This window comes from Chiloscyllium plagiosum, unplaced genomic scaffold (assembly GCF_037043375.1).
Source record: "Chiloscyllium plagiosum isolate Xiang-an unplaced genomic scaffold, Cpla_swu_hap1 HiC_scaffold_7, whole genome shotgun sequence".
NCBI lineage: Eukaryota > Metazoa > Chordata > Chondrichthyes > Orectolobiformes > Hemiscylliidae > Chiloscyllium > Chiloscyllium plagiosum.
Window position 1 is genome coordinate 72,405,017 of NW_028270145.1, and position 26,926 is coordinate 72,431,942.

General features: G+C 38.8%; 2 protein-coding genes across 14 annotated transcripts in view; both read right to left on the reverse strand.

Moving 5' to 3' along the window:
* Positions 1–11,011, reverse strand: part of slc12a8 (solute carrier family 12 member 8) — a 150,869-nt gene extending 139,858 nt beyond the window's left edge. For 5 of the 10 annotated variants that reach the window (XR_015757709.1, XM_087989182.1, XM_087989181.1 and 2 more), the window contains exons 1-2: positions 9,871–11,011; positions 8,022–8,100 (exon numbers count right to left, since the gene is read on the reverse strand). The gene's annotated coding sequence lies outside the window, so the exon portion shown is untranslated. Of the gene's footprint in view, positions 1–8,021; positions 8,150–9,870 lie in introns of all 10 variants that reach the window. The other 5 variants (XM_087989179.1, XM_087989178.1, XM_043693963.2 and 2 more) reach the window with 5 other exon arrangements.
* Positions 11,012–12,314: 1,303 nt separating this feature from the next.
* znf148 (zinc finger protein 148) overlaps positions 12,315–26,926 on the reverse strand; it is a 67,221-nt gene continuing 52,609 nt past the window's right edge. For all 4 annotated transcript variants that reach the window (XM_043693962.2, XM_087989175.1, XM_043693961.2 and 1 more), the window contains one exon: positions 12,315–18,191. In XM_043693962.2, coding sequence (XP_043549897.1) covers positions 16,590–18,191 — 1,602 coding nt within the window. In that variant the 3' untranslated portion in view covers positions 12,315–16,589. The remainder of the gene's footprint in view (positions 18,192–26,926) is intronic.

A 26,926-nucleotide genomic window follows, 5' to 3' on the forward strand; every position in this document is an offset into this window, starting at 1 on the left:
TATAAAAAACTGAATTGGGAGAACTGGCCACTCCCCTGCCATTGTTAAACGGGACTATTTCTAGACTCCTTGGCACCTTTACATCCTCTCTTAAAAAATAACTTGTTAAAGTGACAGCATCATCACACTCACAAACTCCTTCCATCTTTTTCCCTGCAACCTTCCCAACATCCACTCTTGCCATCCTTGCAATCAACTCCTCCACCACCCCTCACCTCCTTACAGCTTTCCTGTCTGCTCCACCTCCTTTGCAGACTCCATCCTCGTTAATTCCCTTGCCCTAACATGAGCCCACCCAATCCCCTTTACTAGTCCAGAAGAGCTGCAAACATTGTCCAATCCCGGCCACCACAGCAGATAGAACATTTGGACCTGACTAAAGCAAACCCCTTAGCAGACCGAATAAAAAGCAATAGACAACTCCATAACCACCTGGCTTGGTTTCAATGAAAGGTTGTTCTTTCCCAGCCCTGCCCCCTATTTAAAAGGCTTCCAAGTTGAAGAATCATGGAATGTAGCCAAAGGCAACTCTAGCTCTGTGGTGTAAAATTCCAAGCAGTGGAATGTGGTGAAACGGTTAAAAATTATGTCCCAATACATGTGTGAATCTAACCGGAATGGAGGTGTTGCTTAGTCCCGTGTGAATCTTATTACACACCTCCCCGTGTGAATCTTCTTATCTGTATGTAACCAGAATGGAATGTGTTTTTTAGCCTTGCTCTGCTGTTCACATGAATGTTTATATCTGGAAAAGAGTATATCAGCTGGAAAAGTCTCCAGTTTGGTGAGTCTGCTCCGGGGTTACGTTTAACCGCCGAGCGTGGGTTGTTGGCAACCGCTCTACGAGAACTGACGGCTCCCAGTTCCGGTAACATGTAGAGTGAGTATAAGCCAGACCCGTTGGTTGTGGCGACGCTGCGGGGAATAAAATGCCCATATTCTAGCAGACTCGCCTCTTGGTCGTTTGTTCTGTGTCAGACTACTCTCCTACGAACCTGACCTTGAGAATTTTTTAAAACAAGCTCCCTCACAGTAACTCCCTCACTGATTCTAATTACTTTCCTAACTGATCACCATTTTTCTCTTCACTGGCTCACCAGTGAAACCATTGGCACCAAGTTCAGAAGAGAAACAGTCTTGATTGGAGGAGCAGCTCTTTACCAATTCTACTAATGGGGAGACTTTTCTCTGACTGGTTGAGTAAATTCTCTTTGGTTTGGGCCTAGTTTACTGAGCTGCCTTTCAGAGGGCCAGTGCCTGCACAGAGGAGACAGAGTGTAGCCAAGGACAGCTTACATCACCCAGGATGCATCCTGGGTGCAGTGCTATCAAAGCCAAGCCTCACATAGGCATCGGCCCTGGTGATTAGTAATGTATGTAATTCTGCCCCAAACACTATCACATCCGCCGGTGAGCATCTGTTCCCACACAAGTCTGGAGTTTCAGATACTGCACTGCTAAAAGTACATGTCTGAAAAGTTTTATTTATTACATCTAAACAATTTGAGTATATTCTAGCTGAAAAAAAAAGTAATGGATTTTTGATCAGGTAGGTGAGGATGAAAATTCTGTATATGGCAAATACATAGATTATTATTTGGCCTAAAGTTAAGTCACGTTTCACATTCTCTTCCTCTCAGCATTTTGGGTAGGCCAAAACTGTATAGATTGCAGCAGTTCAAGATGACAGCTTACCTCTTTCTCAAAGACAATTAGAGGATAGGCAATAAATGCGAACTCAGCAAGCAACACCCACAGTCCACGACAGAATAAATTTGAACAAACATTCCTGCCTATAAATTTTGAGATCTAGATCTTTAACATTACTGGTAACTCAAAATTAGTCATTGCTTCTAATCAGGCAGTCAACCCAGTACAGTTTCTGTCATATAGAACATAGAACAGTACAGCACAGAACAGGCCCTTCAGCCCACAATGTTGTGCCGACCACTGATCCTCAGTGCACGCTCAAAATTCTGTGACCATATGCATGTCCAGCAGTCTCTTAAATGTCCCCAATGACCTTGCTTCCACAACTGCTGCTGGCAATGCATTCCATGCTCTCACAACTCTCTGTGTAAAGAACCCGCCTCTGACATCCCCTCGATACTATCCTCCAACCAGCTTAAAACTATGACCCCTCGTGTTAGCCATTTCTGCCCTGGGAAATAGTCTTTGGCTATCGACTCTATCTATGCCTCTCATTATCTTGTATACCTCAATTAGGTCCCCTCTCCTCCTCCTTTTCTCCAATGAAAAATGTCTGAGCTCAAAAAAGTCCGAGCTCAAGCTCGGATATACATCAAGCACTTGCACCACCTCAAGATACTGTCTGGAATTAGACAATTACAGTATAACGGAATTGATGCCAACTTTCATCAGTAGCTTTCCAGGACTGAACTTGAACTAAAGGTACATCATTCAGTTATGCACAACAAACAACACACAGCAAGTATATTCAGGACTTTAAACAAAGAGGCCAAATGGGTGTGCAAGAAGTAATTTTGCGGAATTATTCTTTCTCCCCACTTAGCAAAGATTCAACTTCCCACCATTTACATAGATGCTTTTTGAGGATTTATGTATTCAAATGTCCATCTGCTACTACCCAACTTTCCCCACTTCCTTGCTACCCTTGTCACAGTTGTATTATTCAACTTCAACACTGCTGAGATTGATGGCAATAGCAAAGACCAGCATTTAAATTAGAAAGCTTCCTTGACTTTTACAATGCATTTCTCATGAGATAAATGCGTTGAGATATCCAGGGAAACATACAACTGATCAGCTGAAAAATTCAACTTGAAACTTGCTTGTGTGGTTAATTATGAATGATTTCAGACACTTTGCTATATTCTGGTATCAACAACAATTAACATTTATATAACTCTCGTCATAAACAAACAAAGCATTTCACAGAAACTGTTATGAATCAAGTTTGTACTTTGAGCCACATTTGGCAACATTAAGGCAAATAGCCAAAAGATTACTCAGAGTCAGGTGCTAAGGAGGATGTGAAAAGAAAAAAAACATGGGAGGGAAAGTATCAGACAAGGTTAGGTAGGCAAATCCAGAGCTTAGAACTTTGCCAGCTGAAGCCATGGCCACAATTGAGGAACACTTAATATCAGGATGAGTAAGAGGTTAGAATTAGATGAGCATAGATATCTTTGAGGATTATGGACTGAAGGAGATAACCGAGACATCAAGGAGCTTGGAGGGATTGAGGCCCAGGAGCCAATTTAGGTTAGACAGCACAGTGAGTGAGTGGAACTTGGTGTGAGAAAGGACATTGCCAGAGGATTGGATGACCTCAAGATGCAAAAATTAGAAATGTGGCCACTCACAAATATGTTGAATACTCAATTTTAAAGCTAGCAAACAGATGAATACTGTAAACGTTTCAGCAGCAGATGAGATAAGACGGGCTAAAGTTACAGAGATGAAAATAGGTGATCTTACTGATGGTGCAGACATGTGATCAGTTGCTCAGTTAGAACCAAATGTGACATGAATGCTACAAACTACCTGGTTTATACTTAGACTATTGCCAGGGAGAAGGATGGAGCTAGTAGCTAAAGAATGGAATTTGGAGAGGGGACTAAATACAACAGCTTTAGTTTTCACAACATTTAATTGCAGCAAATTTCTATTCATCTGGTTCTGGCCATCAGATGAACAGTCTGTAACTAGCAAAAGTGAAAAAGTCAAAAGAGATAATGGTGAGGTAGAGCTTGGTATTATAACGTATATGTGAAAATTAACACTGTGCTTCTGGATGATGTTGATGAGAAAAGATGTGAGTGACCAGAGAGTTAAAGTTCCAGAAACAGAAAGAAAAACCATTCTAAGTAATACCCTGGAGAACAGCCATGTTTAAAACAGAAAATTCAAACACTGCATGCAGCTTTGGTCTCTGTATTCAAGGATGGATGTAAAAAAATTGGAGATTTGGTTATCTACTGAGGAAAGTTTAGATAATCCAGGCTTGTTTCTACTGGTGTTCAAAAGAGTGAGGAGTAACTTGATTAAAGTATCTAAGAGCCTGAACAATCTTGAAAAGGTAGGTATGGATAGGATGTTTCCTCCTGTGGAAAAGTCCAGAACTAGGAATGACTGTTTAAAATCTAGAGGAGCTCCATTGAGGACTGATACAAGTAGATTTTTATTATCTCAGATGGCTGAGTGTCTTTGGAACACTCTGCCTCACAATGCTTTGGAGGTGGAATCATTGAATATGTCTTGCAGCAAATGGTTCAGGTGTGGAATGTACTGCCTGAGTGCGTACAAGAAAGAAGTTCAACTGAAACATTCAGAAGGAAATTGGATGGATACTTGGAAAGAGAAAGGTACACAGTTATGGAGAGAATGGCACTAAATGAAATGCTTATTTGGAGAGCTGGTACAGTCACAATGGGCTGAATGGTCTCCTTCTGAGCTGTAAGAATTCTGTCAAGTGAAAATTACCACAGCTGATAAAGTTATTAAAAAGATTGAAAGCAGTGAAGATTTCTCAGTGCTTGTGTGTTCAATACAGAATGGAGACTTTTAAATGTCAGGTGGGCCAAGGTGTGGCAGATGGAGTTTAAATAAATGTAAGGTACTGCATTTTGAAAAAGCAAATCAAGACACAATTTATCAATAATCACAGGTAGACAGGATAGGGAAAAAGGTGTTTGGTACACTTGTCTTTATTGGTCAGTGTTTTGAGTAAAGGAGTTGAGAGGTCATATTGTGGCTGTACAGGACATTGGTTAGGCTACTTTTGGAATACTGCATTCAATTCTGGTCCCCTGCTGTTGGAAGGATGTTATGAAACTTCAGATGGTTCAGAAAAGATTTACAAGGATGTTGCCAGGGTAGGAGGGTTCGAGTTCGAGGCTGAATAGACTGGGGCTACTTTCCCTAGAGCATTGGAGGCTGAGGGGTGACCTTATAGAAGTTTATAAAATCATGATAGTCATAGATAGGGTGAATAGCCAAGGTCTTTTCCTCAGGGTAGCGAAGGTCAAAATTAGAGGGCACAGGTTTAAGGTAAGAGACAAAGATTTAAAAGAGACTGAAAGGGCAACATTTTGATGCAGAAGGTGGCACCTGTATGGAATGAACTGCCAGAGGAAATGGTGGAGGCTGAAATAATTACAACGTTTAAAAGGCATCTGGAGGGGTATATGAATAGGAAGGTTTTAGAGAGATATTCTAGCTCAGCACCGTCCCCATGACCTGTCCTATCTGCCTATCTTCCTTTCCACCTATCCACTCCACCCTCCTCTCTGACCTATCACCTCCATCCCCACCCCCATTCACCTATTGTACTCTATGCTACTTTCTCCCCACCCCACCCCCTCTCATTTATCTCTCCACTCTGCAGGCACCCTGCCTCTATTCCTGATGAAGGGCTTTTGCCCGAAACGTCAATTTTCCTGCTCCTCGGATGCTGCCTGATCTTCTGTGCTTTTCCAGCACCACTCTAATCTATATTCTGGTTTCCAGCATCTGCAGTCCTTGTTTTTACCTTTAGAGAGATATGGACCAAATGCTGGCAAAATGAGACTAGGTTAATTTAGGACATCTGGTCAGCATGGACAAGTCAGACCAAAGGGTCTGTTTCCATGCTGTACAGCTCTATGACTCTATGAATGTGCAGTAAAAAGAATGGAATAGGGTGAGATGCTTAAAGGAAGAGGAGTACATGGAGGCAAGGTCAGGCCAAGATATAACTTTGTGTTAAGAGTCACACCATCAGAACAGTCTTGGCAGAGCAAATGGTAAAATGTATGGTCAGATGGAAAGCTTGATTTTGAAAGAAGTAGTCATCATCCCTCAACTAAGTTTCTCTCAATACCTTTATATGAATTCAGTCAAGTATAACAAATTTATGGATTAAAAGTGCCTTATACTAAAGTTAACAAGTATTCTGAAAGGAGATGCAGATAGAAGCAGCAAGGAGTTATCTACTGCCAGTGCAATATTGGGCTGTTTCAAAGACATAGATTAATTTGGGGGGGGGGGGGGGGGGGGTTAAGATTTCAGATTACTGAGACACCTGGAAACAGTGGACCTGCACAAGATGTTTCCACTTGTAGAAGAGAGTGAGACCTTGAGCCTCAGGGTTAACAGATGACCCTTCAGAACTGAAATGAGGAGGATTTTCTTCAGCCTGAGCGGGATTAATCTGTGGAACTCATTGTCACAGAGGGCTATGGTGGCCAAGTCATTCAGTTTATTCACTACTGAGATAGATAGGTAAGGAGATCAAGGGTACAGGGAGAAGGTGGAAGAATAGGATTGAGAAAAATAATTAAATGGTGGAGCAGACTCGATGTGCTGAATGGGCTAATTCTGCTCCTAAACCTATGGTCTTACAGACTATCATTCTTGTCTTTGGGACTGTAGAAGGTCTATCATTTATGACGGAATATCATTTTTGGAAACAGGACTTGACTAGAACAAGAAATTGCACTGTTAATAATTAATGGTCAAAATGTACAGGAACTCTTGACTATATTCTCCAATCTTTTTTACATCATACTTGTAGTGTAAATTGCCTATTTTTACTTAAAGAGAAGTACATACCAGAAATGCAATAAAGCAAAATTAATTACTCATCATGACCTTTTACTTAACTTATTTTACGCTAATCTGCCAGAACTGCTGCTTCAAAATAGTTTGGAAGCATATTCTATTAAGAATGCTCCCATATATGATAGTACAGGAACATCATGTTCCCTCATGCCTGAATCAAAAATGGTTACTCGTAGGTACAGCAAGTAATTAGGAAAGCTAACAGCATGAAAGGCAATGAATACAAAAGTAGGTTTTAATGCTTCAATTATGCAGGGCACTGGTGAGACTGCATATGAAAAACTATGCACATTATTAGTCACCTTATTTAAGAAAGGATACAAACGCATTGGAGGCACTTCAGAACAGATTTATCAAACTAATACTTGAAATGAGAGGGTTGTCTTATGAAGGTTTGACAGGCTAGGCTTGCAACCACTAGCATTTATAAGTGTGAGAGGTGACTTTATAAAAACACATACATCTGTCAGAGTTGAGAGTCTGTGAAACTCTCTTCCTGAAAAGGTGGTGGTAGCAGAGTCCTGGAACATATTAACAGCAGAGCCAGATAAATTTTTGTTCACCTCAGTGTTTAAAGATTATCAGGGTAGTGGGAATGCAGATTTGAGGCTACAGTCAGATTAGCCATAAATTAATTAATCATTGAATAGAAAAGTAGACATACTCCTATGCACCATGGGAAAAGTGATCCCACTGTCATCATTAATGATGTGACTGGAATGGAGTAGTAAACAGGGCAATCATGATACATGCAGGATTTTTTAAAAATTAATTCTTGGGATGAGGGCATCACTGGACAGGCCAGCATTTATTGCCCATCTCTAATTGTCCAGAGGATAGTTAAGAGTTAGCCACATTGCTGTGGGTCTGGAATCACATGTAGGCCATACCAGGTAGGGATGGCAGTTTCTCTCCCTGAAGGTGAAGGACATTAGTGAACCAGATGGGTTTTTCCAACAATCTGCAATGGATTTATGTCACCATTAGATTCGTAATTCCACATTTTTATTGAATTCAAATTCCACCATCTGTCGTGGCGGGATTCGAACCTGGGTTTCTGGATCAACACTCCAACAATGATACCACTAGGCCATCACCTTTCCCTACGGAATTGAATACAATCATCTTCTGTTAACATTTCTGATTATGCAAGAATTCATAAAATGTCTTAGCTTTAAATACTCAATGGTATAACATTAAAAAGGTGCAACTCTTTCCAAGTTGCTTTTCATGGTTTCAAAGTCTCCACAAAAAAACTGTACCTTTTCACATTTCAGTTTGAAAATATTTAAGCTTTGCTGTTACAGTTCAGTATTTTAGATGTAGTTAGCTCACCAGTGTTTCACTATTTTAAAGGAGCAAACTGCAGATGATTTGAAAACATTACAGGCATATTACAATTAAGGAGAGAAATGCACAACTTAAATAAAACCTACCCTGTTATTATTCAATACTCCACTGTGCTGTTGCTTCACATTGTATCGATGAATGTTCTGCAGCTGAATCTTTTGTTCCCTTCAGAAGCAGACAGCATATTTAAATAAACTAAATAATTGTGCAGCAGCTTTCACATAACAAAATGAGAAAAGCAAAAAATAAAATTAGGGAATTGATTGAATATATGAGCAAATAGTTTTTTAAAAATAAAAATCAAGAGAAATTAGCAGTAATGAAAAGTAATTTGAAGAATTCCAATGCTTAAAGATTTGGTATCTAAAGTTCTGTCACCAACTTTAAAAACAAAATTACCAAAAACTAATATAGAGCAAACCAGTAAGTCAGAAAAACAGAGGACAATGAGATATATTTTTAGAGGCATAATGTAGAGAGACTGTGCAAGGGTTTGAAGAAAAGGGGCAGAGTTAAGTTATGAAGAGAGATTATACAAATTAGGCCTCTTTCCTCTACACTTTAGAAGGTCAAGGGGTGATCTGATCCAAGTCACCAAGACATTAACAAGAATAGACAGGTTAGATAAACTATTTCCACTGATGGTAGATTCTAAAACTGGAGGTCCCTTTAGGGCCAGGTTCCTTTTTTTAAGGGTTATGGACCATAGTCAGGTATATGAATAAATATCAAAAACAACTGCAGATGCTGTTAATCAGAAATAAAAAAACAGAAATTGCTGGAAAAGCTCAGCAGGTCTGTCAGACTTTGTGGAGAGTGATCAGAGTTAACATATCAAGTCCAGTGATCCTTCCACAAGTTAGACCACAGAACAATCACGATCACATTGAATGGTGAAACAAGCTTGAGGGGCTGAATGGCCTAACGTCTCAGTAATAAACTCTGAGTTCCGATGACAGAGACTTTGAAATTTATTGAGATCAGGGAGACTAGGGAAATTTACAGCTACAGATGCTCAGGTCTGGACATAAGCAATGAATTACTTCTTCTGAATTAATAAAGTTTATGGTGAATCTGGGAGGCTCGCAAGGACAATGTTCAAGTGTTTGAATCTTGAGATGGCAAAGCATCGGAGGGTGAAATAGTGGAAGCTGGGCAGGTGATAGTGAAAATTCCAGTTAGATTGCAAGTGGAAAGAAATGCATGATAGGTCCGGTCAACTAACAAATAGCAACTGAACTACCAGGGGCTTAGGAGTGGTGGAGAACAGAAAACAATGCATGAAAGAAGCATTAATTATTGATTATAAATGGCAGTTGAATTTACTAGTTTAGATGATATCAAACTGCTGGAACAAAGATGAGTCAGCTTGTGACAACAGAGCCCTAAGGCTGAATTACTGCTTTCAACACATCCACAGAATGAAACGTAGTGGCTGTCAGCAATGCAAGCTGTTATAGGAAGAAAAATGTCCCAAATTAACTGCAATCTTCCTTTATTTTCACTGTATACTGTACACAGGTTTTGAAAAGTATTTCCCACTAGCTTAGTGATGTAATTTCAGAAGTCAATATCTAAAAATCAAATGCATTCAGATATTATCTGAAATCTTGGTTACGTTCAGTTTGGCAAACAATACTTAGTTTTCCATTATTCTGCCCAATTAATTGTTTGATTGTTCCTCCCTTTTCAACAGTCTGCACTAAGTTCCTTATAAGACCCAAACACAGGAAGCATGTCAGAAATCAAGGAGTGTACAGTACTGAGTATTGTAATTTAAAACTCTGTGGTTTGCACGATTAAGCTTTGCAAATATAATCTCTTTCAAAGTAGAGAATTGCACAATATCGATTTCATTAAAACACATCCTGACAAAAAGAATACTGCATACAATTTCCCTCCCTCCCTCTCTCCAGCAAATAAACCTCCCGGTACCTTTGTTCTGTTTCAGGGAAGGCAGTGCCCCTTTGACGTTCTCCTGCCAATCGAATCTGTTCGAGATTTACAGGCATGTGATAAATTCTGGAACAAGACTTGGCTGGCACTAACTGCAGCGCAGAGTGCCAGCAAATAAAAAGCAACAAACTTTCTGCATCCGGATCCGGGTAACACCTTTTCTCACTCCCTTAGCAAACACAGTTTGAAGCGTTCTCAAAGGAAAATGGGAAAGTTGGTGACCAGTAAAACACGCTCCATGTATGCAAAGTTGGCTTTCACTTACTCCTATCGAGACGGTCAAACTTTCAGAGCTCTCCCTTTCTTTTAACCCAGCGAAGGTCGCCTCGGTTTTCTCCTGACGGGAAGTTTAATTTAGAGCAAGTGCTTTAAATTCTGAAATGAGAGCTACAGAAATAAATGCGCTTCTGCCTTTTCATTTCTCGCTCGCTGCCGTCCGGCTCAATCTGCTGGTTTCCGCTGAATTCGTTAAAAAAAAATCCAGTGGACGCTCCAGGAGGCCGATCAGAAAGGAGAGAGGTTCCTGTGAGTTCAGAGCCACAGGAAAGATATCAGCAGCCCCCGAATCGGATCATTTGCCAGGGCAGCCTCTCACTGCTCTTCCTAATGCTCCGTTGACTGCCACGTAATAATTTGCCAAGAACCTGGCGACTGATTGATAATTGCAAGTGTTCTTTCTTAGAAAAAATATCGATCATTTTAAGCTTGACGGCCGGCTATCTCGACAGTTTCGGATATTTAACCGCACGTACGGACCTACAAACACAGTTTATGCAGCCCCACGACTGACTTAGTCGTGAACTGCCTGGAGGTAACCTGTGTCGATACCTGTGGTATTGTGAGCACTGGCTTTAATAAACTCAGTTCGGATATTTTGGGGACTGGTAGTCCACATTTCCCGATACCGGTTCTTTTCCCACGTCGGACTTCGTGTAACATTGACAAGAGAAAGCAAGTGATTCAACCTCAAAACGGTTGGTCTTTTCCAAACTCGACTACTGAAGGCGCGACCCAAGCGTTTGAATTACGTTCAAACCTAGTCCTCCAGTTGACCCTTAAGCCACCTCTGTTCTTAGAAATATGTACAAGGAAGTCGCTGTCAGTCTGATGTCACCACACCTTCCAGTTAAACTGGCCTTGCAACTAAATCTAATCTTCATTAACTGCATCATACCGTCAGAGTTGGGGCAAGCCCTGTCAAACGTAAAAGGCAAAAAAAAACTGCAGGCACAACCCAGGTGCCGAATACAGCTAACAGAAAAAGAATTCGATATTTCTTGTCGCGCCCGAGATTCATTGAGCTAGGGACATAAGGGGGCAGACTAAGTCCTTTGCTGAATACGAATCAAACAGCATCAGAGAGAGGAAGGAATTGTAAATATTCGACAAGAGCTGGGGCTGGAGCAAGGGATAGAGTCAGGGGGAAAGGGGAGGAAGATTCCTTAATACCTGAAAGGAAGAAAAACAGTTTCTCGTTAAAACATTGTCGGAGCCAAAGAATGAAGTGGAACTGTATGTGTGTGTGTTTCGGGGCGGGGGTGAACAGCTCTGAGATAGCCTGAAGCGTGTGGGACCCAGTGTGGATCTCAGGATTCTATTAGCACCCCTGTCTGAGGAACACTGTACGTCAAGGGGATAGTTGTGATGCTGGGTGGATTGGAAACATGCAGGATGAAATTTCGGTGGAATTCACGTGGGTAATGCTTTCCTTACATTAATCCCAAAATACACCATTTGGGACACCACTTCCATTTGGCACACAGCCAACACTACCACTCTTCACTGTGCAAGCACAGAAAGTGCATCCTCCCATTTACAACTTACAACTCTAAACCCATGTCACATACTTTTTTCTATCAAAAGACATTGTTCCCATTTTAATGACACTACAAATCGATGTGACAAAACAGTCTCCTAATCCATTATATTACTGGAGCACCAGTGTATCTTTGGAAGGTTATTCACTGGAGAATTGTATAAAAATACAACTATATTCACTACTTCATTTCCTGAAAAAAAACTTGAATTTTGAGAACTAGGCTTATTTTTATGCAGAACATGGTCAGTAAAATTACAAATTGGCATTCCCAAAAAGGGCATCACCAATTTAAAAAATACACTCAATGATCATGTAAATTCATAAAAGTTTTGATACTAATTCAATGACATTTTGCAAATAAAAATAAATGTCCTATGTCTTGATTTCAATCTAAAGAAAACGTACAGGAAAAACATCTTCGAACAGTGATTAAAAAGACTGTCACAGATGTGGAGTCAGATGAGAACAAGTGGATTTCAAACACAAGTGTTACAAATCCAAATATTTTCTTGCAAGCAGAATTCTTCAAAATTTGGTGCATTCCCTATCCTCAAATATTGTCACTCATTACCATGATTTAATTAAATAAAGACCAACAATAATAACTTGTTTCTGAACATTTATTTATAACTATGCATTAAAAAGACTCTTAAAGACAAAAATGTGATACTTTCAATTTCTCTCATACACAGTTTAGAAAGTACTGTATATCGTTTGATAACTGTTTAAAGCATATTGTAGGATTTTGCTTTATTACATATCTACACAGTATTTGATCACACATTGCAAATCAACCTTGCTGTATCAGTATGTAGTACTGATAAATCCATTCCTCAAATATTTGCACACCAGAATTTAAAACCTGAATGTTAAGATACTGAAGTTAAATGAACAAGTTTTATGTGGGGCGAACAAAGCCTGACAGATTTGCTGACACTTATAAACACAAAGTCTCCCATTCAACTTGATTGTGGAGTAGTGAACAAATGAACAAAAAAGGGTAAATATTTTTGTACATAGGCTGTGCCCAACAGAATTTTTAACAAATTTAACTTTTACAATTTACTTCAAAACTGATCTCTCTAGTTAACATTTCTACACGAATAGAAAAGCAAGCTTACGTATAAAAATGACCAGTGTACTAAAAGAGACCAGAATAAACTTTCACTTGGCAAATCCATCTCTGTATAAATGGCTAACATAACATAAAGTCTATGCAACTGCTATTATAAATTTGATGCGGTTTTACCTATGTTAATGGTTATTCATTTTGCTGCTCTGTATAGATATGCAGTGTCAATCTCTCGCTACCATCATAGATGGGAAAGTAGTGGACAGCTGTAGTCTAATTATGTACATAAACTAAGCTTTAGACAAAATAGAGTTATAAATTTGGACTGTACTTCTAGAATTTCCACTATACCAGAATATCAAATACAATTTCAAGTTTACCCTCTGCCATAGTAGTAAGATTCCCTTCCATTTCAACCCCAAGTTCAACAGAAAAATAAATTGTCTAAGTAATTATACAAGAAGAAGAGTACTTCCCTTAAACATTGTTTCAGTTTAATCAATTTTTGATCTTATGGTTACAATAAATTACTTTGTCAGGTTTGCGCTTTGTCCCCATCCTCATCCAAAATCTCAACAGTTCATGCTAAAATACTGGGTCATAAATGAAAACAAAATAATGTGCACATTAAAATAGATATTTGCAAAAATCCTGCACCAATACATATAACTTTTCATTCTCGGAATGCATTTGTTTCAATAAAAAGAGCCATAAAAGTGAATATTGAATGAAACCATATTTGTAATCAGTGAAGATTCAATTATACACTAAAAAGTACCCAGGCCATTACCAGCTTAGATCACTAGATCAACTGTAAAGAATCACACTTACATGTTGTCTATCCAACACATTGGCAGTTCTATTAGAAGATACTTTAATGGATATAATTATGTAAGAACTTCTGAATACTATAAAGCTGAAATAAGGTTTTGGATTGCAGGTTGAAAATCATTTTACTGTACATTCTCTCAGATGATCTAATGAAAGCATTTTAAAAGTGCAGGTTTTAACTTTTTTTGAAAATACATTGTACATGTTATTCATTCTGAAGTATGGTAAAAAGAGCAATGCATTTTTATTATGTATGCTATAAGCTAGAATAAAAGCAGGGGAACTAATCAGACATGGTGATTTTAAACACATTTAGAGGGCATAAATCACGTGAAATCATTGAGACTTAACTGCTTTTTCAGTTATCATTAATATCGGTAGGAATTTAAAAATAACTTATTGTACTGATTTGAAGCAGTGTTCAGTGCAAGATGAATTTCATGGGCAATAAAATGTACACAGCACTTCAAAACTGTGCTGCGTCACTGTTGTAGCAGTACAACATTTTATTATGACAATACTGCAGTTGCCTCATGTGTTTTTAAATAATAGTATTGGATACCACACTGATGTAAATTTCAAGGTTGAGAAAAAAAGTTAATACTTAAAAACATATAATTACAAAGTAAATGTGACTGCTTAATGTAGATCAATTATCATTTACCCCAAAATCTCAACTGAGACATCCTTCACATTTGGTCCATTCAGTGAAAACCTACCACATGTAACTAGCTCAATTACAAACTAGGCTTTAAATCTGGGCTCTGCAAACTTAAATATGTTAATTAAATAACCACAGATGCTGGAAATCTGAAATAAAAATAAAAAATGCTGGAAACTCACATTCAATCTGACATTATCCAGAGAGAGAGAGAGACGCACACACACAAAAGGTTAGCATTTCATATCTGATGAAAGCTCACAGACTTGAAATGTTAACTTTCTCCACAGATGCTGTCAGCTCAGCTGTTTCCAGCATTTTCTATTTTTATTCTGAAAACTCTCATGAACAGAGTCAGCATTTCTCTTGGCCTTGCTGTCATTACGAGCACAATGTGGAGACTTCTGTGCTCATTGATACACTAGAGGTTTGTACATCTGCTGTAAAATAGGATAAGTATTTCTTTTTGCTAACAGCACTATGTTTCTTTGGGTAGCTAACATTGTTGAAAGTTGAAAAAGAGGATAATTAAGTTGCCAATATGTGATTGGTGGTTTCCCACAGACAGATTTGGAAAAGATGAAGAAAAGATAATGGACAGCAGAAACAGACATGAGCTTTTCTGAAATGTACTACTACACATAACACACCTGTAACTACTGCATACACACAATGCTTTAGTCTCAGTTAAACTCCACATGGGCATAAAGAATTTATATTTTTATAGTACCACATTACATCTATCTCAAAGCGCTGCATGTCCAATATATGAACTTGAAGTGCATTCACTATAGTTATATCAGACATTTATAAATTTCAAAAAGGCTATAACGGTATTCAAGAGTTCCGCTGGACATCATTTACCATAATTCCTCCTCCTTCCTCCCTTTGTCATCAGTAAATATTAGAATGTTTCAAACGCTACAAAGACGATATAAATATAAAAAATATAACATTTACATCTTTGGTTGAAACATTCTTAAAGCAAGTCATGGAACTCGAAGGTTGCACTGATCAGTAACATATCCAAACCATACAAATCGCAAGAATTTTGACCAATGCTGTCACTCTCAATGTGAAGAGGTTTTGCCCCAAAACCAGTGAATAAATTGCTGACTCTAAAACAATATGCTGGCTATTGTATTTCTCCATATTAGAAGAAAATGTAATAGTGTGCAAGAAAGATTTTTAATCACTGACTCAATTGTAGAAAATTTGTTAAACAAGTATTTGTATCATGCAATTGAATAGGAAATTAAAATCTTCAATAGTTAATCCAATCTTTAAAACTTATCATGCCATAGCATACAAAATCACATTTACAGAACATTTAATAAATTGGAAACATATTTTGTAGGATGACAGATAAGTTTTATGATATAATTCTGAAACATTGCTGTGCAGACAGAGTATTTTACAGATAATGGAGAGATATTGCAATATAAATTAACAGGTATATTTTCTACAAGGGAACATAAAATGGTTTTATACACTAAGCATACAAAAATAGGGATATAAACTATATCTTTTTAATAAGGCAGCCCAACATCTTGAAGAGTTGAAATCGGCATCTCATGTCTAGGTAAGTTTTAAAGCACCCTTTGTGCTTAAACCAGTCCTCACTGACTTAAATTCCCACATGTTCATTCTAAAATAAATAAAATTTCTTTTTTAAATTCATGGTATAAATATAATGTTCAGTGGATAACTGTGGAATACCATTTTGCTCCCACTCATCAATTCTGTGGGCTTCCTCACAGGAAAAGAAGATGCAAGTTAGGTCAAAATTATGTTCCAATTACTCTTTAAAATATTCTTCTACATATAAACAAACAAAATGCTTAGTTTTTGTTTATGAACTTAGTAAATCAGAGGTGAAAAGTGCATAAATTTAAAGAAAATCCAAATAAACCAACATATTTGTTTGGTTACATCCTTCAAATGGAAGTGACGGATTTTTTTTCCTTTAGAAAGTGCCAAAATACTTGGGGCATGTCAAAAGGTGAAGCAAAGCAACAGCATCAGTGTTAAACAACAGTTCCCCCTGCCACAAGACAATAACCTTGGACATGTCATGCATGGCTGAGGTATACAAAGAAAATATGTTTTTAAACAGTGTCACACTGGAGTGCAATGGCGTTTTGGCATATGAAAGGTCTAGTTTATGATGCTTCTGCATAAATGTTTAAACTGAATCAAAACTGCATTGACTACTGATTATACAGCACTCCATCCTATACAGAGCAGCACATAATACAAGAATTGTCATTTTGAAGTGCTAGCCTCAATTACATTACAAAGATTACAGCTTCCTACTATCCAAAGGCCTGACTAGCTGCAGCATCTGGTGAAGCAGTCATTTGAGCTCTTCCTTCTGGCACACTCACTAAGGGAAATTCTGAAAACTCTGCACTACCCCCACGTACTCTCAAGTTTACTTGTCCATTGGCAGCACTGTATGGGGGAGGCACACCAGCCCTTACATTCTGGTACTGAGCTCTGAATGTCTGCTCAAATGTGCCTATTTGATAGGCCTGATGGACAGGCTGAGCTTCTACCTTCTTTTGAGATGTCATCTGATCCAAGAATTCTTGTGCTGAGACAGAACTATGATTTGTCTCCTCGCTTGAAAAAGAAAAGGAGTGTTGGGACTCGCCAACCATTAAACCATAGTGAGATTTTTCAGATGTTGTTCGCAATGGTGAATTCATGCTTGATCTAAAGCCACGTTGCATTGTCATTGAAGTCATGGAAGAAAACAATGGTTGACTTGCAAGGGAAGGACTGTCAGTTCCAAAAGTAAGGGTCTGATTGGGTAAATATGCATCATTCTGACTTGTTCTTTCCAAAGCTTGCTGGAGAAATTTTGAATATTCATGGAGCATACTGGCTTTGTCTGAAGATGTTGATTGAGAACTTGCACTAGCTCTCTCGGTCTGGGCAACCTCAGCAACATCTGAAGTGTTTATTGACATGCTTGATGCCACTTCTGTATCAGCCACACTAAAAGCCATTTCATGCTGTCCATTTGCTTTATGAGAGTAATGGTCTAAAAGAGTCTGCAGCACCTCATCAGGAATTCCACTTTTGTCATGACTGTTCTTTATTTCAACAGTCAATGATTGAGAGTCCAACATAGATGCTGCTGTACTTTCATCAATGACACTAGCCACAGCAGCCTGGGTCACAGATGGCTGTGATGCTATCTGGCCTACATTCAGGGCATATTCTCTACTATTATTACTTGCTGCTTGCAAATAGCGCTTCTTCTTTAGAAACTGCATTGCATCATCATAATTGTTACTGCTATGCACAGGTTTACTAGGAACTTCCTGTAAGGAATCTACCTGATCAATATCATGGTTTCCCTCAGAATCCAGAAGACCTGGTTTATCAATAAGTTCATATGTATATTTAGTAACTTTATTTTCTTCATATGTGGATAATGCTGACATAGCCTGACTTGGTTCCAACTCTAGTTTCTGACTTCTTTTACTGCTAACTTTCTTGATGACCAATTTTGGCGGATGGATGTCTCCAACTGTACTTTCTAAAGGGTCACCACTGTTGGATGAATGTGGTATTTCAACAGAGTATTCAGTCACCATATATTCATCCTTCACTTTTGAAGCAACGCTATACAGTGACGAGTAATCATTCTCAGTTTCATCTTTTTTCTGGTCTAATTTTTCTACCGCGCACTCTTTATCAGCAAGAGGAACAGAAGACCTGGACTTTTCTCCTGCTTTTTGCTTCTTTTTCCGTGGTATTGGATTATCTTTATGTTGCAAGGAAATGCTTGGATCTTCCGCCTCTCCTCCCAATTCGCCCATCTTCAATGCACACTTCAGTTTTTTATCTCTGTTTTCATGGCACATGCGTTTATGTTTTAATACACGATCAGTCCTGGAGAAATACTGAAATAATCACAATGTTAGGGTCAATTCCATGGATCAACATTAAATTCTAATAAATGCAAAAAATGTATATTCTCTACATAGTTCTTTTTTTAAAAGCATCAGGCTCTAACAGCTGTAGAAAAACAAAGCTCACAAAAATTACTTGTATCTTAAAATTGTCACAGACCACAGTTTACAGATATACAACAACAACTAGATTGATTATGGACTGTTGCATGTAAAATCAGACACACTGCAGACAAATAATAAAGGACAGACCAGGAAGAAACATCTACACCTAATATAAATTGGACAGATTGATTATGCCAATAGATCTAAAAGTTCTAGTTTTAAAATATTTCCTGAAAGTAACCTTTCATGTGTGGCAATAAAACATTAAATGCAACAATCTCTGTGAAAAGGAAATTAAGTTGAAACACAAGGAAATATATTTACTGAGCTAACATTGAGCTTACATGAGAATATGAATAACTGATAGTAGTTAAACACTGTTCAAAAGAGGCATCAAGTCAAAGCTATTCACCTTGAACTCAAAGGACTGACATGCAAGAAATTAAACTTGGAAAGAGAACAGCAACTTATGCAGCATGAGCAGAGGTGCATGGTCAGCATGAAGCTGCAGCAGGGACTGTTCGTGTATTAAAATATTACACAAATCAGTGAGGAACAGAATCTAGCAAATAAAGGTTCCTGACTCTTTTATTTAAAAAAATGCAACATTGTACAATTGTAGCAGCTAAACTGGGATATAAAATTACCCAGGAAAGCTGACTGAATTAATATTTTGCAAACTGATATGGAGTTACACAAATTCAGTTAACTTTGAAGTGAAAATATACAACCGTGGCCACAGAAGTCAACAGTGTACAAATTTCCAACTGTGATTAAACAGGTTGTTGCTATTCATAGTTGCAAATAAAGCAACACAATTTACACTTTGATGGAGCAGAAGCATGATTATTATTCATTAATCTATTCTGGATACTGTTATAATTTGTAAGGAATGGACTATCAATCATAATGTGCCTTTCACATCCTTTGCAAGTCTTTGGAACTGAAGTACCATGGAATATAAATGCAGCAGTGCAGTTCCTGCATAGTATTGTAAGGAAAGGGAGTAACTAATTTACATATAGGATTTAGCAAACACCAATTAGGGACTAGACTAGATAATTTCTTTATTATTCATATTGGTTAAGGGTAGTTGTTGGGCAGGGACTAATATTTCCTCTGCCCTTCTCCAAATGGAATCAATTACATCAATCAGTTTTTTTGTTTTATTTTTGGGGGTGGGGGAGAACGAGGAAGAGTTAGTTTAAAGTTTTCTCAGGTGTGACCATAAAACATGGCAGCTTAGCAGCATTTCAGCCCAGTGAGTCTGCTGCCATTCACTGAAATGAATGGCCAATCTGATCATCCTTAATTCCACTTTCCTGACTTTTCCCCACAACTCAATTCCCTTTCTGATTCAAATTCTGTTTATCTCAGTCATGAATATACTTAACAACTTGTGGGCGGCACGGTGGCACAGTGGTTAGCACTGCTGCCTCACAGCGCCGGAGACCCGGGTTCAGTTCCCGCCTCAGGCGACTGACTGTGTGGAGTTTGCACGTTCTCCCCGTGTATGCGTGGGTTTCCTCCGGGTGCTCCGGTTTCCTCCCACAGTCCAAAGATGTGCAGGTCAGGTGAATTGGTCATGCTAAATTGTCCGTAGTGTTAGGTAAGGCGTAAATGTAAGGGTATGGGTGGGTTGCGCTTCGGCGGGTCGGTGTGGACTTGTTAGGCCGAAGGGCCTGTTTCCACACTGTAAGTAATCTAATCTAAATCTATCTAATCTAAACCCAGCAACTTTAGCCCTCTGTAAATTCACTACCCTCAGAGAGAAAAGTTTCCCCCTCGTCTCGGTCTTAACTGCATGATCCCAGTTATTCAGATTATGCCCTCAGGTCTTAGTCTCTGCCAAAAGGAGAAACCCCTACAAATCTTACATGTTTCAATAAAGACTCCTCTCATTCTTCTAAACTCCAATAAGTACAATCTACTTAACCTCTCCTCATAAGACAGATCCTCCATATTCATAATCAACTTAGTGCCATCTCTGAACTGCCTCTAATCTTTCCTTCGAAGAGGAGATCCAAAATTGTTCACGGTATTCTAGATGTGGTCTGACTAATGCCCTGTATAGTTTTAGCAAGATCTCCCTATTTTATACTCCCTATTTTTTACATTTGCCTTCCCCATCACTTGCTGAACTTGTTTCATGCATGAGAACTCCCACATCTCAGTGGCTACAGCTTTCTAGTCTTTCCCCATTTAAATATTGAGCTCTTCTATTCTTCCTGCCAAACTGCATAACCACATTTTCCCACTCAATATGTCTACATTGCACTGCAGACACTGTATCATCCACACACTTGGCTTCCCACCATTTTTGTGTCTTCTGTAAACCTGGTGATAGTACATAATTAACTGCGGTTCCAGCACTGATCCCTGTGATACTACATTAGTTATAGGTTGCTATCTTGAAAATTATCCCTTTATCATAACTTTCTGGCTTCTATTACATAGCCAATCCTCTATCCATCTCAATAACATATTCTTCCCAAAATCATAGGCTCACATTTATGAAGTAGCCTTTGGAGCAGTAGCTTTTTGTTTGCCTTTTGGAAATCCAAATACATTACATCTACTGGTTTCGCTTTATCTATCCCACTTATATTATTGCTGTTTAGAACTCTATTAAATTTGTCAAGCATAATTTCCTCTGATCCTTCGCACCAAAAAGACAACTTTTCTAACAGTGAACACCATCTGAGTACTTCAGTAAAGTGCTCAAGCATCTGGAGTGAGGTCTGAACTCAAAACATCTGAAACATACAGAAATGTAGTCAAGCCAGTGGTAAATAATTTAGCAAATCAATGACTAAATATTCAAGACCAATATCATGAAGACCTAGGTAGAGTAATTAGCTAACACCTTGAAGGCTTTAATCATTTGTGTGGCTTGGAGAGGAATTTATACTTCTCTCTATCCCTTATGGCCTGGGTTTTTATTGCTTTTTCCAGGTAACTCCTATAAAACAGGATTGATCTCAGTTAATTCATTGATACTTACCACACTGGAGACCATTCAGCTCTCATGTCTGTGCTGGTCAACAAAATCTGACTACACTAATCCCATATTCCGTTTTGCCCATAACCCTGGAGCCTGTGGCAACCTAACTGAATATTTATTAAATGTTATAAGATTTTTCCATTCAATAAACCTTTCAGGCAGAAAGTTCCAGACTCCCACCACACTCTAGGTTAAAAGATTTATCCCTAACCATCATCTTTACCTTCTAAGCTCAAATCTGTGCCTATTACTGACCACCTTTAATGAATGAGAATATGCATTCCTACCATATTCCATCCCATTCATATCCTTCAATAGTGCTTAACCTCTATCAAGACTTGACTTATTGCTCCAAGAAAAACAACTCCGCCTGTACATTCTCTCCTCATTTCTCAGACCCTCCAGTCTAGAAATTATCCTGGTAAATATGTCTGAACACTCTCGTGCAATCACATTCTTCCTATAACGTGATGAGGCTCCCTTAACCACCTTATCTAGCTGCCCTGCTACCTTCAGGGATCTGTGGATATGCACGCAGGAAGGTCTTGTGGGCCAAACCTCTGCATGAATGATCAGAATAATCACTATTGTTTTTCTTACTGTTTGTCACATTCATAGGTTGACAGTAGTGTAACATAGTGGAAATGAAAGGTCACGAAGAACTAAATGAAGCAATTCTACAGAAAAACGCAGAAAAGACTGGAATAATGAAAATTCAAGTAAAAATCAAAAAAGTGGAACAGCACCAAATCCTGAAAGTAAACAATTCAGAATGCAGAGAAGGGAAGATATATGGTATCAGTCCACAATCTTTCAATCTACACTCCAAGGAATGCAACGGTGCAAGAAAGCAACTCACACCCACCTTCTCAAGGACAATTAGGGATGGGCAATAAAAGCTGGCCTAGACAGTGATGCTCACATGTTATGAACTGATGAAAATAAATTTTTTCGATGGTGAAACTTGAAAGGGTTCAGAAAAGATTTACAAGGATGTTGCCAGGGTTGGAGGATTTGAGCTATAGGGAGAGGCTGAACAGGCTGGGGCTGTTTTCCCTGGAGCGTTGGAGGCTGGGAGGTGACCTTATAAAGGTTTATAAAATTATGAGGGGCATCGTTAAGGTAAATAGACAAAGTCTTTTCCCTGGGATCCGGGAGTCCAGAACGAGAGGGCATAGGTTTAGGGTGAGAGGGGAAAGATATAAAAGAGACCTACGGAGCAACCTTTTCACACAGAGGGTGGTACATGTATGGAATGAGCTGCAAGAGGAAATGGTGGAAGCTGGTACAATTGCAACATTTAAGAGGCATTTGGATGGGTATATGAATAGGAAGGGTTTGGAGGGATATGGGTTGGGTGTTGGCAGGTGGGACTAGATTGGGTTGGGATATCTGATCGGCATGGACGGGTTGGACCGAAGGGTCTGTTTTCATGCTGTACATCTCTATGACTCTATGTAATGATGTAACTTAGAAAAAAGGGATAACCTCTGATGTGCTTCCCAAACATTTTCCCAACGTCTTCCATTTTAATCCAGATGTCATGCAACTTTAGAGTAAAATGTATGTGCACATGTATGCACTCGTGCACACACTTGGTTGGTACTGCTAGAAACAGCCAGGTTTGCCCTCAAAATGAGCAAAGATACACCCCTCTACAGACTGACTGCAGCAGCAATCGGGCCTTAGAGTAGCCAATTACGCCACATTCACTTATAGGGAAAAAAACATTTAAATGGGCATCATTGCGAACAAACTCAGTCCAAGTTCCATGCTGCCATTGTTTCTTCAGAGCTCAAATTCCCAAGCTCGAACTACAACCCCACTCAGTGTCACTACACAGTTTGGGGGTCTCCTGCTTCGTGAAGTTGATATTCATTTGAACCTGTTCAATTCAAATGATCTGACAATTACAAATCTTTTGAGCAGCAAGTTCCCACTGTGTTAATTTCACCTTAATTTGAATTACCAAATTCAAACTGTTGGATGTTTTGTGCTTTATAAACAGACTTTGAAAGATCAACGACATATATGATTTTTCAAAATGCATTTGACAACATGCTGCATAGGCAACTTGTTACTAAAGTTAAAGCACAAATAAAAGGAACATGGTAGATTGGACCAAAGGACAGAAAACAAGATATATAGTAAATGGAGGAACAACGATCCTAAAGTTGACTCGTGAAGACAACAATATTCTGTAGAAAAGTCACAATGTACTCAAGACATTATCTGTTTTTCTCTCTCACAGATGCTGCCAAACCTGCTGAGGTACTCCATCATCTATCGTATTTGCTTTTATACCAATGTTTATATTCTTCCAAATCAAGAAAATCTTCACTAACCACTGCAAGTAATTACCTTTACATATGCCTAATATCATTGTTAATATGTGTTAGAAGTGGAGCTTTTTAACTTTGGAAACTAAATTTTGAAAGTAGGCTGAGTAGCAGATAAACCTCTGGTAAACTTTAAACAGTGGCAAATTGCATCCAAAATAAATACAATTGAAAAATAAGCTGTATTTGCTGGACAGAGTTAGAGTAAATGAGTGATACCGGTAGTGGATCTTACCTAGCTAAAGAGCAGGAGATGTGATATGTGCAGTTATTCCAGTAAGAGTTAAGTTATTCATCTGCTTTTGCAGAATTAAGGAAAGTTTTGGAAATTAAAGGTAACTGCTTTGTATTCCCATCAGGGTTCTGGTAGTGCATATCACATTGCTATGGAGATGGGTGGAGCTTTTTGAGATTATTTGTTTTAAGTTAACTCAATGAATTTAAATAGAATATATACAGCAGGCACAATCGGTTAATGCTTGGAAACTAAGAGACTCTAGCTGAAAATGTGTTGCTGGAAAAGCGCAGGTCAGGCAGCATCCAAGGAACAGGAGAATCGACGTTTCGGGCATAAGCCCTTCTTCAGGAATGAGGAAAGTGTGTCCAGCAGGCTCCAACTAAGAGACTCTGTCAGCTTTGGGTCTAATGTAGCTTGTAGCTCCTTGGACATTAAAGAATAAAACCAAATATCGGACTCAGGACCAGGAATAGACCATGCAGTCCTTCAAGCTTTCTCTGTCATCCACAAAGGTTGGATCTAATATGGCTACGGTCACAACTTTACTTTTCTATCTGCTCATAACCCTTGATTCACTGATGTATCCAAAATCTAACTCTGCCTGAAAAAAACTTTAGTAACCCAGCTTCCATTGTTTTCTGTGGAAAAAACTCCAGACTCTCAATCCTCTGGGAGAAAAGACTTTCTCTCATCATGTTAAAAGCAAGGCCTCTAATTCATAAATTGTATCATTCAATTCTTGTCTCTCCTAAAATGGGAAATATTCTCTCCTAATCCATCCTGTTAAGTCCCCTCAGAATCTTGTGTGTGTGTCAATAAAAATCACCTCTCACTTTTTTAGAATTCAATGAGTTAAAGCAATTCAACATCTTTTTTTAAATAGATAAACTCTTTATCCCAGGAATGAGTCAAGTGAACCTTCTCTGAACTGCTGCCAAAACAATTACACTCTTTTTCAACGAAGGAGATTAACACCTACACAGCATTCCAGATGTAGTTTCACAAAGGCCATCTGTTGAAATACTGTCCCACAAAGCAGCGGAGGCAGAATCAATCAATAGATTCAAGAAATAGATATATTTCTGATGAAAACTGGGTTAAAGGGCTATGGGGAGAAGGCATGAAAATGAGGTTGAGACCAAGATAAGATCATGCTTGATCATGTTAAATGGTGGAGTGGGCTCGAAGAGCTAAATTGTCTACTTCCGCTCCCAGTTCCTATGTTCCTATCTACAAGGGCAGTAAAGGTTTTTATTCTTATTTTCCATTCCTTTGCTGTCAAATCAAACATTCAATTTGCCTCCTTAGTTGCTTGTTGTACCTACAAATGAATATTTTGTGATTCTTGTACTAGAATACCCAGAACGCTCTACACCTCAAGAGTTCAGTAACGTCTCTCTAATAGTACACTGCATTTCTACTCTTCCTGCCAAAGTAGGAAAGTCCACATGTTTCCACTTTATATTCCATCTCCCAAATACTAGCCAGTCACTTAACCTAGCTATATTCCTTTGCTGACTGTCTACTTTCTTTGGAGAACATACTTTCTCAACCGTCTTGTTGTCATAGTCAGAGTTGTACAGCACAGTAACAGATCCTTCAGTCCAACTCGTTCATGCTGACCACATAACCTAAATTAATCTAATCCCATTTACCAGCATTTGGCCCATTTCCCTCTAAACCCTTCCTATTCAAATACATATCTAGATGCCTTTTAAATGTTGTAACTGTACCAGCCTCCACCATTTCCTCAGGCAGGTTATTCCATACACACACCACTCTCTGCATGAAAAAGTTGTCCCTTACATCCTTTTTACATCTTTCCTCTCTCACCTTAAACCTATTCCCTCTAGATTTGGAGTAGAGTAGAGTAACTTTGTTTGTCATTTCTACCATATACAGCTGTTACAATAAAAACAAGACAGCGTTCCTCCATGATCAAGGTGCTATATGAACACAGAGAATACACGATGGTATAGTCATACACAGAGAAGCATAAAGTGCATAGAAAAGTGCAAACATGCAAGAAAGCACAATAATTCCTGACAAGACAAGACAAGACAATAGGCACAGCAGTGGACCCTGGGAAAAGGTCCTTAGCTATTCATCCTATTCATGCCCCTCACGATTTTATAAACCTCTGTAAGGTCACCCCTCAGCCTCTGACGCTCAGCGAGAAATAGCCCCAGTCTATTCAGCCTCTTCCATAGCTCAAATCTCCCACCCACCCATCCCTCCCCCCTTCCCCCCAATATCCTTGTAAATCTTTTCTGAACCATTTCAAGCTCCACAACATCCTTCTGATAGGAGGGAGACCAGAATTACACGCAATACTCCAAAACTGGCTGAGCCAATGTCCTGTACAGAACCCACTCCACTCGCTATTGTAGACTTACAAAAAAAAACTAGCCACTCTGCTGCTCCCCTGCTGTGATCTCCCCACACAGGTAAAGTTGGAATGGGGAAAACAAATCTTTGAATTGTGCTGGACCAGTGTCCTGGTCAAATGAGTAACTAACATTGTAGAGAAATCTTTAAACTAATTTGATGAGCTGAAGGTTTGGACAGGAGAAAATTGGGCTTACAAAACAAGATATGTCAGCATTATAAGGCAATCATTTGGATAATGATATCCAGAATTGGACAGGAAAGGACAGAGTGTACAAACATAGATAAAATATTAGTATATACGGTCAAAGCAGGGAAAAAAAAGGTAAATATCAAAATTAGTGTTGCTCTGCATTTGAATGCACGTGGTATTTGGAACAAAATAAATGAATTATTGGCATAAATACAGGTTAATGGGTATAATATTATAGCCATTACATAGATATGGTTACAAAGAGTTCCAGGCTGGGAACTAAATACCCAGAGGTTTGTGACTTTTCAAAAGGACAGGCAGGAAGAAAACATGGTGGAGCAGCATTGTTCGCACAGAATGGATTAAGTACGCTAGCATGACATAATGTTGAATTAGAAGATGTAGAATCCATATGGGTGAAGGTAAAAAATTGAAAAGGGAAATATGCCACTGGTAAGA